We start from the raw sequence: 15,863 nt of genomic DNA on the forward strand, positions 1-15,863 counted from the left end.
AATGCACACTCTCTCATCCTCTGTGGTCAGCCTACTATGTGGACCACCTGCCTTAAATTACACAAATTCACCACATCCCTGGAGTGAAGTGGGGAAGGCAGGAGAAAAATAGGGGTGGAGAAGCAGCTTTTTTCATTCATACTCATCATAGCAAATTTGAAATATTTTTAGAATGCCTCTTTTCAATTCACAGTCAATTATATTTCAGTCTCTAAACTGTCACTCTTGGGTTTGGAATATGTGTGCAGATATTGCATATATGCAATAAGTAGGTAACTTGGACTTTCAGTTTTTCAGTAGATACTGATTGACATGTATTATTTAGTTATCAGTGATTATGCTGTTTTAGGAGGCAACAGGGCACAGGAATATGGGGAAATGGAACCCCAGTTGGCAGGAGCAGGAGAAGATACCCTTCTGGGTGGACTGTCCCAGTTTGGTTAAGAAGCACATGTGGAGAGTCTGAGTTGGGAATCTTTCAGAGAAATCAAGTGGAATCAGTTTCACAGACATGAAAACACACTGATAACAAGCCAACCAGATTCCTTATTAAATTTGACAATGGCTGCTTTTGGGGTGCTAAGACTGCTACACATAGTTGTGAGGGGTGTTCACTGAACAAAGGCATTAGGTCCCTGGGGTCACGGAATCTGAAATCAGTGCAGCTCTGACTGATTTTCCAGGCAAGCCAGATGCCCTGTACTCATTCACACAAATCATATAGGCAAATGACATCTGTGGGCTCCATACAAAAAGACACTCTAAAACACCTGAGTTAAATGTCTGACTACCAGTGTTTCAACAAATGTCTTATTTTGTGCTTACATGGGTTTTCATTCTAAACATAAACCTGAGAGACAAGTACGTGAATTCCTCTGCTCTAACAATATGGGACTGTCATATTGTCATTTTTTTCTTTTAGATTTGAATTTTGCCTCTCTACCTCAGTTTCCCTCTTAGTATTGATATAATGGTGATGTCAGTTCGAATCACCAGAAATGCCATGTGACAGGTGCTAAACAAGGTGCTGGGATTATAGTAGCGAGCTGGATAGGCATGTGTCTGCATGAAGCTTAAAGTCTAAGAAGCAACTATTAATCTATAGGTGGTGGTGGCTTAGTCACTAAGTCATGTCTCACTCTTGTGACCCCATGGATTGTAGCCTACCAGGCCCCTTTGTCCACGAGATTCTCCAGGCAAGAAAGCCATTTCCTTCTCCAGGGGATCTTCCCAACCCAGGGACTGAATCCAGGTCTCCTGCATCACAGGCAGATTCTTTACTGACTTAGCTACAAGGGAAGCTCTGAAAGCTATAGGATTTTGCTACAAACTGATAAATGTGCATTCAAAAGAAATAAAAATAGCAAAGGCAAAAAAAGGTGTTCTTGGACTCATTTCTACCCTCTGTTGTTGGGTTTCCATTCTTAGAATGCTAACCTCTCCACTCATATGCTTCCACAGTTAGGGAGTTATAATTTTCTGTACTATTCTAAAATAGCAGAGAAAAACTGGGGTGAAATAACTACTGTAAGGGCCACTGTGCACATGCAGCAAATATCCCCCAGATGAGACCAGCCTTCTGTGATTAGAGGTGACTTTGTCATGACGGGCATGATGCAGTCACTTCCACATAGCCTTCAGACCTTAGAGACCCTCAAGAAATGTTGTTGACTGAATAATCATGCCTCTGTTTAATGCAAGGCAGTGTCAGAGTGGCCACCCACACGGTCTGTCATTTGGGGAAAAGCGTTTTGGGAAGAGTGAACAATTCGAAATTGCTTCTGCAAATCTACATGATATGTAACTCTTCCTGTACAATTAGACAGCTGAGTAGATATTTCACAGGAGTAAATGAGAGTCACTTGTGGCTATACATTTGAATAAATTCACACACTCTTTACCCTGGTCGTTATTTTTCAGAATTGTGCTGCCTATAGTCTGATTTCAAGTTGTTATTTGCATCAGTAACTCTGGAAAACAAAAACCCACTAGGAAAGCATGTCAGACAAGAATAGATCACAAATTCAAAATGCCTCTGGGATCCTTTGTAAAGAGTAGGAAAACTCACTTATGATCACTCTCCTTTGGTTCTGCCTCATTCCATAATCCCTCCATGGGGTAAACTCTACTCCTGGTTTGTCTACCCCACCAACAGTTTCTGCACATGCTAGTTAAATTATCTTTCTTTTTCCATCAGTTCTGAATTCATAAGAGTATTCTTAGTGGTAATTATCCTTATAAACAGCAAAAATAATGGTCTCAGGGCATTTTTCCACAAACAAGGCTTTGTATCAGTAATTGTAAAAATCAAAATAAAATAAAAAGTCCTCTTAAAGGTGCACATATTCATAATACTACTATTGGAATTTTTAGTATAAAGACATACTCATTTTCAGTCTTAGGAAACGAAAAGATAAAACAGCAAAATAGGATTCTGGCCTTTACAGTTTACCAGGCGTTATGTGTATGCAGGGTAGTGTACAGCCTCACTTATTAAGAGACAGTTGTAGTCTTATATATTTTGTTTATGCAAAACTTTGTAGTAAAAGAGAAAGTTAATGAGCCTTGGGGAACAGTTGCTCAGTTGGAAGAAAATGGGTAGTTCTAGTATTCAGGCCAATTCTGGAGTTTACTAACCTGTGAAAATCTTAAAATCGTGCCTCCAAGTAAAGAAAAAAAGCACCGAACTAAGCCCAATTAGTCTTGGGCAAATATCCTAAACACTGTAGACCTCAGAGTCCTTTGCCATAAATTAAATGGCTGAATTCAATGAATCTAAACCTTGAGAGAAATGGAGACTTCATAGCTATGATAGAGAGCCTACTGGTAACCAACCAAGGAAGATACATAAATCAGCATCCAGCTAAAATTGACAATGAGAACCTCTTGACTCAGGAAGCAGATAAGCAGTGTCCAGCAACTCTTGAAGGCATTGTGAGGTGAGTCACAGGGAAAATTGGAAATAATGACAAACATCAAACCAACTACCACTATCAGGATTTATCAAAGGACTTAGCCAACCAGGAGATTAACCTGCAATTCAGCAGTAAAAGTCTGATGTTATTTCCTAGAACTCAGAAATCCTATGCAAGCTTTGAGTGGAAAAGAAGCTGCTGCTCATTAAGTGGAAAAAGAGATCATTCCAAGTCACACACAAATGTTCTCATCACAGCTAACTACACAAATAACACCACCTGTGTCGCCTTCTAGCGTAAAGGGCCGTCTCTCAATATGGCAGAATTCTAGGTTGAAAAGAGTATTTGGATGAAACATTTCAGAAGACAATTTGTGTTACTTATTAAAAATGGCCACATAAGTGTATACTTCTCCCCCCTCCACCACTGAAATAACATTTGCTATGGTTACATCACAGACAGTCTTCTACAGAACATAAATGCCAAACACACAGTTCAACATTAATTTCTCCTTACATAGAATACAGATGACCCCTTTGACCACCAACCTGTCTTTCATGCTAGTTTTAGAAACTCTGTCAGGAAAAAATAAAAATTTCTGTGGCTTGTGGAACTTTAGGCAGGGGGTATAAGGTCTTGACCAGCAAATATGAAAATATATTGTTTGGTTTCCTCTCAATATCAATACTTAGTATCACATTTTAGGTCTTGTAAGTGCTCCCATATGTTTCAGAAATAATTAAATTTTTATTGACATTTTGGCCTGCCTCCTAAAGATGAATATCCTTCAGCTGTTAAACATTTGATAGGTTTGAAGTTGGGAAAGTTTTTTATTTAATATTTTTATGCTCTTGGATATATACATACAAAAAAAGACAAGAGGTGACCTGAGTCTTTTGATGTAGGGATGGGAACTCTAGGAAAAAGGCAACAACTTTCAAAACCTCTCTAGCTGCCCTTGGAGAGAGAGGAGGCGGTGGGTGATCAGTGTGTGTCATGTGATGAAGCTTCTCAAATCAGGATCCGTTCTACATAAACCAATCAACTCTGATCTAGTTCCTTGTTTTGTAACGTTATGAAGAACGAAGGCTGCTTATACATTGGGAAATAAGGTTTTCAAAAAGGCCCTCAAGTGAATCCGTTCTCTTTCACCCAGGAAATCAGCTTGATGTTCCATTGGGAAAACAAACCGCTGACCTTCAAGCTACTAACATCGAAGGGATACAGAAGGCTAGAGGATGAAGGTTCATCCAAAAAAAAAAAAAAAAAAAGTGAAATGGTCAGACACGGTTCCCCAAATAGATTCCCAGCCTTGTGGGATTCTAAGCAAATAACCAGAATATCACTCGGGGCCAACCCTTCATCTGTAAGCAGACATTCGCCAGCGGTGCCCTGGCCTCGACCCCTCCTCATCGCTGGTTTTCAAGCCTCCCTGGCTAATGGCTAATTCCCTCCTTAATTTGCCTTCACCTTGGGAAAGAAGAAAGAAAACAAAGTTTTTCCTCTCCAGTTCCCAGTCGGTTACAATTCGAAAGGAGAAGGAATAGCTGGAAAACCTCCCTCGTGGAAAAAGCGTCCGCTGGAGGCTACGGTGGGTCGGTCCCACCTTTGGCTTTAGGTTGACAGATGTGCTTCGCGCGTTCTCAGCGCCGCGGGCCTGGGGTCCCCTAAACTCGCGCTAGCGTTCGCCGGGTCTGAGCTGCCTGCTGCTCACCCCCTCCCATCCCCGCAGCGGTGCATATTTCAACTTTTCAGCTTCCCGGTGGAACTCACAGTAATTGAGTCGGCAGGGTTATTTTTCCTGGCCTCGCCTCGCGGCCCAGAGGCTGCAGGGAGCTTTCGAGAAGACATCGCCTCCTACCCCGCGACGCCCCGGCAGCTTCTGAGCGCCGCCCGGGCCTCCGCCCCGCGGGAACCAGGAGAGCGACTCTCTCAGCCTCGGCCAGAAGGCTGAGGCCGGAGGGTGAAACCACCAGGGGTCCCAACGGAGGGCTTATTCCCTCCCCGCTTCACATGTGGGGTCAAATCGCATTAACACCAAACCACCAACGGGGCAGTAGCAGGTGGTTAATTGCAAAAAACAGAGTTAACAGCAAGAGACTAACTTTACAGGAGGGGTGACTTGGTTTCCCTCCGTAGGTTTGTCATCATAAAAAAGAAGATCCCTCCTTCCTCCTTAGTTGGAAGGCGGGGAAAGGTTATCTGCGGGTCCGGGAGAAGGCTGGTGCACACAGTCGGTTTAGGGTGACCGGCAGCCAGGCACGGTAGGCGCGCGGGCTTCCATCCGCGCGGCTATTGGAAGCAGATTTTGCTTACCCCTGTCTGGAAGGTAAGAGCTTTGGCATCTGGAAGCGTCAGAAAGGAGCCTTTTGCCATAAATCATCCTGAAAAGCATTCAAATCAGACAAGCGTCTAGAGACCCCTTAGACACTCCGCCCCCCAAATCCTAGATCAAAGTGCAATTCCTGGAACCATAAACACCTATTATAAGCAAAATCCTGCTTATCTGGAGGATGCTAAAACTGAGGAGAAAAGACGGGGTAAGAGGGCATTTGTCGCTGTAAATCCCCTGCACAAAATTCACGAAGTCTATCTTTTAACATCGTCAACTGCTTTCTTGGAGGCAGCCAACCACAGCGCTTCTAAACTCGCCCAATGCGCGTTTCTGGAGTCCTCCGAACAGCTGGCGGGAGCGTTTAGCACCCGGGACTGGACATTCGTTTTCGCTTGTTTTTTCAACCAGCAGAAGCAGGTGCGAGAGAGTCCGGGGTTTGGGAGGTGGGAGGCAGAGAAAGAAAATCCACTTGGTGCTAGTTCAGAGGACTGCAACCTCTCCTTACATAACACTAGGGCTGCAAACCTAGGAGTACGAAACGTAACAAAACGAGCAGAAATCACACGCGCCCAGACAATTTCTGCTCTCGCTGAACTCTCAGGGTAGCTGCGTTACATTTGCACAGTAACGCTTAGCAAATTTCTGAGATCTCTAAAGGGGGATCGTCAGAGGGACGAGAACACTAAGAGGGGACCTGGAAGGGAGATGTCTTCGATTCTGAGGCAGCAGTTTTCTCGCCTCGGAAATGAAAAGACCCTAACTTCCCCACGACTTCCCTGATCAATCCAGAGTCAACCGAGCGTAATGAAATCTGTAGTCTGGACGGAGCATGGATGGCCGGGCAGGCGTGTAGGGCGGAAGCTAGGGGTGGGGGTGGGGTAGGGGGTGCGGGGAGGACCGTACTGCAGGAGAGACCTCCCCCCACATACATTCCCTGCTGGGAGATGCGCTGAGCGCGCAAACCGCGAGATGGGGCATCGTGAACCTAGCTGGCTGCGAGCGGACTCCGGGGCTATTATTCGACACGTGTCTTTTACCCCTCACAATCCATTTCCTATGCGTGATTTACTAACGGACCACTTTGATCAGGCTCGGTTTCATCTGTCCACTACTTACAGATGACAGACGAGGCTGCTAAAAATGCCTTCTCCTCGCTATCTAAAAGTTTGCCGCTCTCCTCTTCCCAAATACTGTGGATTTTTCTCTGGCGATTCCCCACCCCCTACCCCTTCTCTCCCCTGCCCTACCCCCAGCCCCATTTGCTCTATTAGTTGCAGTCCCTCCGGGTGTTTTAAATCAACAACAACAAAAAAAGCTCCGGGCAGGGTCAGCTGGGAGCCAAAACAGGCATATTTGGGGCACACTATCTCCTTGGTACCACAAGTATGGGGGTCCTAAGAAGGCTTCCAGTCAGGGACCTGGAGAACTCGCTCCCTGAGTGCGGGGGGCGGAGGAGCCCGCCTTCGGAAGAGAGTGGGCAAAAACCCCCGCAGTCCAGTCCCGGGACCCGGTTCCGCCAAGAGAAGGGACCAGAAACTTGGATGCAGAGGGCACTGTCAGCCCACGGTTGTTTGCAGGCCTGGACTCAGAAGAACAACCACTTTGGCTTAATTGGGGAGGAAAGGAGGCGGTGGGAGAAGGGGGAGAGGGGATCACGTTACGGAGCCTCTTGGTCCCTAATAGGTAAAGGAAAAGCGGAGTCTCAGAAGCGGTTATTAATAGTAGATTGTGTGTGTGGTAGTAGTATTTCATTAAAACCATATCCTGGGACAGCGAGTTGCTTCTTTCATGTTTCTTTGCTTTGTTATTACTCTGACAGAAGTTCCAAAAACAGGATTTTCCAAATCAAAGAATCCCTGGAGTCTTCTCCCCTTCCCAGCCCCCTTACTCCTTCACCAGACTGCTCCTGGTATCATTATCCCTGTAAGGATCCTTATACTCTTGATTTAGCTGGAGGACATTTAATAGCTGACTGGATTAAATATTGCAGACTCCAGCCTGGGCCATTTGAAAATCCGGGTCGTGGACTATGCCTAACTTCAGAGAAGGAAAACTGATCTATGGGATGTGTTTTAAATTTCACTCGGTCGGGGCCTGGAGAAAAGGAAGAGGAAAAGGATTCTCTGCCCCAGGTCTATTTTACACATTTACGAGTTAGAAGTTTTAAAAGGTGTGTGTTGATAGGGGGGGGTAGCAAGAGGAGTCAGGGAGGAATGAGGCCAAAGGCAACCTTAACAAGAGGCTAACTGAAATGTCCTTCTTCCATGCGGTGAAACAGGGGCTTCATAAGAACATTTTCAAGAATGCTGATCTGGAAGGAAGGGTTCTGCCCTGGGAATGGAACCCCAGAATTTAGGGGTGCATCAGCAGACCTCTGGGAAGGATTCATTGTCATGGCTAAAGTTGCAACACTGAGAAGTTCTGTGTTTGTTCACTGCATGTTGGTGTTCAACAATGCTAACAGTTCTTTGGTGTAAAGTTTCAGGAACAAAAGAGGAAAAGAAATGTGGACTGTTTTGTCCAGTACTATGTTTAGAAATGGAGGTCTGGAAGCCTCAGAGGAGAGCTTTACATAGCAGAGTCAGCGAGTCAGGGTCCAACCCAACATTCATCAAGGCTGGGCAAATGCAGATCTGAGATTTTAGTCCAAGGCCCTTCTGGATCATCACCAGATATGTTCTGCACCCAAAGGTGACAAAGCAAGGTAAAGTTCCTCCAGGGATGGCTAGATGGGTGTTTAGATTCCATGCTATGGAGAAAAGAGGTATGTCTGTTCATCTGGTCTTGTGCATTAAAAAAAAAAAAAAGAAAGAAAATTATTGACCCTTAAAGCTAATGTGATCACTTCGAATATATTTCAATTCTGATCACACCTTTGGAAATCCAGAAAGGACTCAGAAAAATTCTGACAGTAAATTTTAATTTAATATTGTGTAAAAAATACTCCAACTTTGAAGTTCTGTTTAAAGAAGAAAGCTGAACTGATGGCTAAAGAATAACTGTAAGCCAGGTGCAATGTCAGTTTAACAAAGACTTGGGAATAGTGTTGCATTTGAAGGAAGAGTCACAGCACAGGTCACTTAATATACAACCTTAGAGTTATTGTCGACAAATATTTAAAACCTTAACATGGACAGAGAACCAAGCCTGTGCCACATGGTAGGTAACATTCACAATAACCCCCATGAACCTCTCTCTGAAATACAGAGAAAGGAATTAGACTTCCACAACTGGGCAACTGCTAATTCATTTTAATTTTGTTTATAAAGCGAACTTCCTTCTTACATGTGGAGGTGGGGGGGGAAGTCCTATCTGTACAAGTCATTAAAAAAAGAAAAAACAAACCTTTCAACCAAACCAGCGATTTAACTTGGTAAAGCCCCTACCCCATGGGCGGCTGGGATCCCCAGCGCTCTGGATCCTCCCCAGGAGGGAGGGATAACCCGCATGTCTTTCAGCTCATTCAAGCATCTTGAAGGTTTCGGGTCTGTCAGGCCTGGCATTCCTTCGGTCTTCTTATCACTCTCTACCCCTTCAAAAAGGCAATTGATTAGTTTCAGCTTTTCCAAACCGAGATTTGATATGTTTCTCAGGATCAAACGTCTTTGAGAGGCTGAGACTAACGTGGGGGATGGGGAATGTGAAGAAAGAAAACACGGGCAGGAAAGAAATGCGCCCTCCACCTAAACCACCCACACCCAAGCCACCTAGATGAAGGGGTGGGGCGGGGGGATGAGGAAGGGATGGGGTAGGGTGGCGCTGGCCAGAGGATTGGACTGTGACCCCTTCTGGAAGACGCACTTAAGATGTGTCTTCCCTTTCCGGAAGCAAATATTTAAAGGAGAGAATAGATATCTAGCGGAGGAGGCTGATGATTTATGCCTGGGTTTTCCTTCCAAGCATTTGCTTCCCTTATATTTCCAGGCGTGGCCCCATTTGCAAGTTGTACATCTGTTCTCTTCACGTGACATTTCATAAAAGCCCTAACATCTGGGCAAGATAAACTTCCTTCAGGTACCTGCTTAACTTTTCACTTGTCACGCTCGCCTCACGCCAGGCGCGTCCCTTTCCCCTCTCTGCCTGCCTCAGTGGCGCGTTTTGCTCTAGCTAGTTTCGCTGGGAAACCTCTGCCCCCCCCCAGCCACAGGTGACCCAACTTCACCCCCTTCCTAGCGCCAACCTTTGCCAAGGCCAGTTTCTTCCGCAGAAACCGGTTCCTTACGTCTCCTGCCTCTGGTCCCACTGTCCAGGTAAGTGACGGCACCATCTTGAACCCAAGGAGAAAAGTCATATTTTCTCGGATTCCGGCATTAGACCAAAAACAAAACAAAAAGCAAAGAAACCTGCTTAAGCAGCAGCAAACTCGCGCCTAAATTCGACCGTCTCTTACACATCCATATACCTCAGCGCAGTGAGGGACAAGGAGCAGCTAATTTTGATTACTGCCTTTGCATTGAGCATTCGCTGTCTCTGGTAGAGAGCACGCTTTACAGAAACTTCATTTGCTCACAATCTCCCCTCCCCCCGTCCCCCCAAAGGCTGCCTTCTGGGATGAATGCTTTTAGAATTGCTTTCTTCTTTTCCTAATCTGGAATTTTGTTCCTCTGGCTCCAGCCTAAATGGCCCGCATAAGCACGAAGACACATCCACAAACTGGGGCGGGGGCGGGGGGTGCGGAAATAGAAGGAAAAGAAAATAGTCCACGTAAACAAGATAGGCTGCAGGGGGATCCAGGCCCTAGCTGCAGCAAACCCCAAACGATCTCATTGCAGGGCGCCCACGAAATCCCGGCTATAATTGAGTGTTTTCTTTGAGGTTTTCTGACCATGTGCTTTTTACCATGGTTACTGTGACTCTGATAGTAGAAGCTGGATATTTATTATGACCCGTCTCATCCTTTCCCAAAGGCTTATCTCCGCGGCCCTCATAAAGGAGAATAGAAAAGGAGAACTTTCCTGCCAGTGAGTTTAACCTGCCCCACCTTCCAGTGACCTGCCACATGCTCCTTCTTACTTTATAGACATCTGGGAATTCCATACATGCCTTAAACTCCAATTACACACCTTCTTCAAAGGACACGTGCTTTGATTTGCTAAGAAAATATTAGGAGGGCTCACGTTCTGGGGCCTTGGGACGAAAGCAAATGGAAAATGTATCCCATGGCCTGTTTACTGGGTCCATCTTTTGCTGTTCAGTAAGCAAGTATTATTAGTAATCCCGTTTGCGTTTTCGAGGGCTTCGGTTGCTAGGTGCCTGCGAATCAGTGGGGTGATCGGCTTTCAGAAATTATGAGGAAACCTATTTCTCTTTCCGCTTTGCCCGTACACTTTCCTTCCACTTTTGCTGGTGCTGGGGGCGGGGCACGCTTTACGGCAAACCAGGAGAAAAATCTGGAAAAGTGGCCCCCGGGGAACCCCTCTCCCGACCCTTGTTTGTGGCTGATGCGGGCCTGTCTCTGGAAATACGAAGTTGGGCCTTTGCCTGAATCTCTTGCTGCTGCTCCCCTTGCTACCGCTGACACTTGGAGCCGCCTCCTCCGCGCGCAGCGGCCCGACGCGGGGCCAGGGGCTGTCCACGCGGTCCCCGGAGGCCTCGGACACTGTCGCCCTCCCCACGGTGCGGCCCGCCCGCCACCCACGCCGGGGAGTCCGGGCCCACCCCCGCCCGCGCTAGCCGCAGGTGAGACTCCCGCTCCCCACGGAGTTCTGTTTGGGTTTCCGTGGCGTTTGTTCCCCGCAGGTTTGTTTGTTTTTCTTCAAATTACAGATGCAGGGAAAACCGCCTGACATCATGAGAGTGGGACAAACGCTCACTTTGAAGGATTCCTGGGCAGGACTTCAAGTGAAATCATATGCCTGAGAAGAACTTGATACCGGTCTAGAGAAAATAACCAGTTCTGAGTTTGCCAAACCGTGGAATGTGCAAAATGCTCGACTTTTTTGCAAGAGGCCAAATGTCCCTTAAAAAGCTCCATTATGAATATGAGCCTGAGGACCGAAGGAGCAAGAAGCTAGTGTCCTTGCTGAGTGTGGGGGGAAAGGACACAGGTTGTAAGAGTTTCTGCTCTTTAACGTTTATTAAAATGTTCCACTTTGGGGAGGGTACCTGCAACTGTGCATGAATTATCATTTGTGCATGTGTTTATTAGCAAGTGTGTGCATAAAGAGGGGAAATGTGTGTAACGGGGAACACAAATGTACTGCTTTCTTATGATTGAAGCCTATCAATCCAACGAAATTAAAACCATGATTAAAAGATCATGTGCACAGCAGAGAAAACATTCTTAGTCAGTTATTTAGAATTCATCCAAGACAATCTAATAGAATACCTTGCCTTCACTGAATATCTTCTGGCTAAAGGGTAAAGACTCCTGGGTCCAGACACCACATTGAATTCTCACTTCTGAAACAGGTAATTCATCTTAAATGCCCTTTAAATAAGAATAGGTAATAAAAATGAAATGAGATGAAAATAGGAAACATGGATAGAAACACAGGTGCTTCACTTCTGTTATGAAGTAGAATTGGCATTGTGGTGTGTAAGGGATGGGGAAAGATGGGTATACAGAAATAGTCTGGCAAGCTGAAAACTGGATTCTTATAGTTAATATTTTCCACTGTGAATCCTTCTCACTCAAAGCAAAACTATTCACCACATTTCTTTCATTCATTTATCTGAAAATCTCAAGAAAAATATTAGCTTGTTTAGTATTTTGTATTACTCAACATAAATGTGACATTTGCTTTTCTCCCAAGTTGAGTACTCTCTCACACACACACACACAAGAAAAAAAGAAAAAAGGCAAATGGAAGGCTACCTTTTTGAAACTTTTAGTTTCTACATCATCAGAGATAAGATCGGAATTACCTTCTCAGCCAGATGGTCAGCTCCATTCTGATGTACATCAAGAAATCTGAAATATCAAATAGTCAGACCAAGCTAGTAACAAGATTCCTCCATGAACAATTTAGAAAATGGAGGTGGTTCGATGACACAAAAGAGAAAATCACCTTCTAGATGCCCTCCCTCATTTTCTAGGGCATCCTCTTTACAATTCTATTTTACACACACATACACACACACACACACATGCACTCCACAAATAATCAGTTTCTGTCCTGTTATTTTATAAAGAACTATAAAAATGTAAAAAAGCATTTCCTGAAGCTTTCACTAATCTTTTGGTATAAGTAAATTCTACAGGCTCCTTATTGCAAAACATGGTCTAAAATACTTACAATAATAAATTTACAATATTGTTATGTCAGCATTCTATGATGATGTGTGAAAAAGAGGGGAAACCTTCAGGTAATACAATAACCTCAACCAGAGCTGAGCAAACACTGTTTCGAGTCATACATTTATTTGCCATAGTCATTATTTGAATTAGGCAGCAAAATTATTTTCCAGTTCGAATACATCCCTAATTATACTTGAAAGCAATAAGCTGGATATAACTTAAGAACTTAGTGATACAAACTCACTATTTCTAATGGTATTCATTATAAAAGCTAGTATTTTTCCGGCCCAGAAATAACTAGAATGAAATAAAAAGTCAAGTGCCATTTGTCCATGTTAACTCTTTTACTTAACTGAATCAGATTTTGTATTCATGTAAGTAACCAGGGAAAAATTCTATGGATAAACTTTACAAAATATAGTTGCTAGTGAACTGACTAGAAAATGAACAGCTATAGCATTTAAAATTGTAACTGTTCCAATAATTACTGAAGATACTGAAAATTCAGCTTCTTTAATTGTTTTCTGTGTAGTTGTATGGAGCAGCTTATAAGCAGCTTGCTTTCCAAATGGAGATCAATATGGGAAAATATTAACTTTGACTTTTTGTTTTAGCAAACAACATTAAATGTCATTCTTGTTCGTGAGAGAAAGTCAAGCAAAGTATAAGTGGAATCCTCTTTCATGTGGAACTAAACTTTATTTTCTATACATTTGTAGTCATTTACATGTGTGTATACACATCTATCTATAGATAGGTAATTTTGATAACACTTTATGCATACTTTCACTGAAATAAACCTATTACTTAAAAATCCTCATAAAGTGTGGAGAGTATGACAAAAACACACAGTAACAAGAGAAAATAGTGCTGACTTCCACTGCTTATTTGCTTAACTGTTTTACAACTGCATTCTCAAAATATAAGCAAGAGAGGTGAATAACTTAAGTTTTTGCTGTCTGGGGACCTGATAAGAGATGAAGGAGAGATGCTAAGTTCACTGAACACCAAATGGGAATAATGACTCTTTCTACATAACATGCCCCACCTGTCAATAACTAGTTTGAGTTTTTCACTGCTTTGTTTATGTTAATGCCCTCTCACCCTCCTGGGTGTCTCCAGAGTTAAACAAGCAGGTATTTACTGCCAACTTAGTCCTTTAAAAATATAGACCAAACTTTAAGGTTCTTACAATTTTCAATCATATTTATTTATTGCAGAAAAATAATGTACAAAGATATTTACAAAACAATCATAAAAATATGAATGCATTTAGACACCGGATCTATTTGCATTTTACCGTGGGTCATCAATAAATAAATAGAATGTTGTTTTTTGTTATTTTAAGTTTTTTTTTTTCCCTCAGAGGAAGAATGAAAAAAGGAATTAACTGACTGTGATTTTGTGAGTCAGTTTGATTCCAGTATTTTTATTTCTAAAGGTGTTCTTAAAATTCCTCTGATCGTTACCATTTTAAAATGGAGAAAGTCCATAATGATGCCTTTCCTTTCAGTGGCTGATTGGCACGACCTCTTGAGAATGCATGCATGAAAAAATAAAAACATTCTTCGTCAAAAAAAAAAAAAACCAAAAAATAAAAAAAAAAAAAGAGGAGGAACACAAACAACTGTTCAAACTTCTATCAGAATGTAGAGGTGTGAGGATGGTGCCGCTGCCCGTCTGGAAATCACTGTCCACGGGCCTGTCTCGCTTTCTCTTTTAAAAGTGCGCCCCACGCCCTGTTTCTTTGAATTTGGGTTCTGCTCTTCTAATTTCCAAGAAAATGTTTGGCAAATATATTTATTTTTAGTTATCCAGCTCCAGAGTCTCTAGACTGTCCATTTTCTCCTTCTCTGGAAACAATGACATCTGCAAAAACCCAGAGGGGGGGGAAAGTTGGTTATTGTTTAGGTCTCTGTGGCTGTTTTGTAAAACTAGTGAGCACGGTTCTTATCACCACCACGGAGAAATTGCGCTGAACAACCTGGAAGGATTTCAGCCCAAGGGCAAGAGGAAGTGGGTGGGCGGAAAGACGGAGGAGGTGGAATTTGGAAACATTTGTTTTAAGGAGAACGAAAACTTAAAAGCCAAAAGAAAGACAGGCGCTGGCAAGGCTGTCCTTACCCGTGACCCTCGAATCTTTTTCAGTCTTCCCTCCTGTCACGCACACTCACGCACACGCACACCCCTCACCAGGGCGCATCCTCCTCTCCCTAGCGGGGACTGAGCTCCCTTCCAGGAACGCGCGGGGGGATGAGGTGGCAGTGCCAGGTTGGGTGTGAAAGGGGAGTGGGAGACGGGGAGGAAGGCCAGGTGGACCGGGAGCCGCACCCCAGCCTTCAATCTGTCTGCCACCTGAGCGGCGACGGGGCGCAGAGGCGCCGGGTCCTTACCTAGGTCTCCGGCCCTGCCGAGGGGGTGGGGAGCTCCGCCTGCTAGTGGGACGCGGACATGGACCAGGCCCCCTCCATCCTCCAGACCGAGAAGGCGTAGCTGAGCCGCTCGTGGGCCACATAGCTGCAGCTTGCCATCTTGGAGTCCAGCTCGTCGCTCTGTAGGACCTGGTAGAGGAAGTCGATGTACCTGGCCGCCAACTTGAGGGTCTGGATCTTGCTCAGCTTGTCAGAGGGCAGCGTGGGGATGATCTTCCGCAGCGCGGCGAACGCCTCGTTCAGTGACTGCGTGCGCTGGCGCTCCCGCACGTTGGCCATGACCCGCTGCGTCTGCAGCTCCTCGTAGGACTGCGGACTCCCGCCGCCGCTGCTGCTGCCGCCGCCGCCCGCGCCGCCGCCGCCGCAGCCCGCAGACTTCTTGCCACGCTTGCCTTGGGCCGGGCTGCCAGGCTCCTCGCCGCCTCCGACGCCCCCGCCCGCGGCCCCGCCGGGCCCCGCGCCGCCCCCCGCGCTGCGCCGGCTGCTGCGCCGCTTGCGCCCCCCGCGCTTGCCGCTCGGGGGCTGCTGCCGGTCCGGCTCCTCCTCGCTGTTGCTCAGGCTGTCGTCGGCCGGCGAGACTGGCGAGCTGGACACGTCCTGCATCATCTCTTGGGCGGCGACGTGCGGCCTCGCGGGCCCGGGGCAGAAGGGCGGCCCGGGGAAGAGGAGGAGAGCGGGGCGCCTCAGCCCGCCAGCTTCCCCCGCGCGCGGCGCCGGCCCGGGCGGTGCGGCCCGCGGAGGAGGGAGCGGGAGGAGGGACAGGGAGGATCTCCGCGGGGAGGGCGCGCGGGGGAGGCGGGGAGGAAGGCGGGAGGGGGAGGGGACGGTGTGGATGGCCCCGAGGTCCAAAAAGAAGGCGCCCAACGGCCGCACGCACACCCCGCTCGGCCTCCTGGAAACGATGCCGGTGTCGGCGAGCCCGCGAGGTGTCTGGGAGCTGG

General features: G+C 45.8%; 1 protein-coding gene across 1 annotated transcript; it reads right to left on the reverse strand.

Annotated features, from left to right (window-relative positions):
• Nucleotides 1-13,675: 13,675 nt before the first annotated feature.
• Nucleotides 13,676-15,658, reverse strand: TWIST1 (twist family bHLH transcription factor 1). Its single transcript, XM_069586641.1, has 2 exons — nt 14,884-15,658; nt 13,676-14,359 (listed from the first exon to the last, which is right to left on the reverse strand). The coding sequence occupies exon 1, from the start codon at nt 15,526-15,528 to the stop codon at nt 14,926-14,928; it is 603 nt and encodes a 200-aa protein (XP_069442742.1). The 5' UTR covers nt 15,529-15,658; the 3' UTR covers nt 13,676-14,359; nt 14,884-14,925.
• Between the last annotated feature and the right edge of the window lie 205 nt (nt 15,659-15,863).

This window comes from Ovis canadensis, chromosome 4 (assembly GCF_042477335.2).
Source record: "Ovis canadensis isolate MfBH-ARS-UI-01 breed Bighorn chromosome 4, ARS-UI_OviCan_v2, whole genome shotgun sequence".
NCBI lineage: Eukaryota > Metazoa > Chordata > Mammalia > Artiodactyla > Bovidae > Ovis > Ovis canadensis.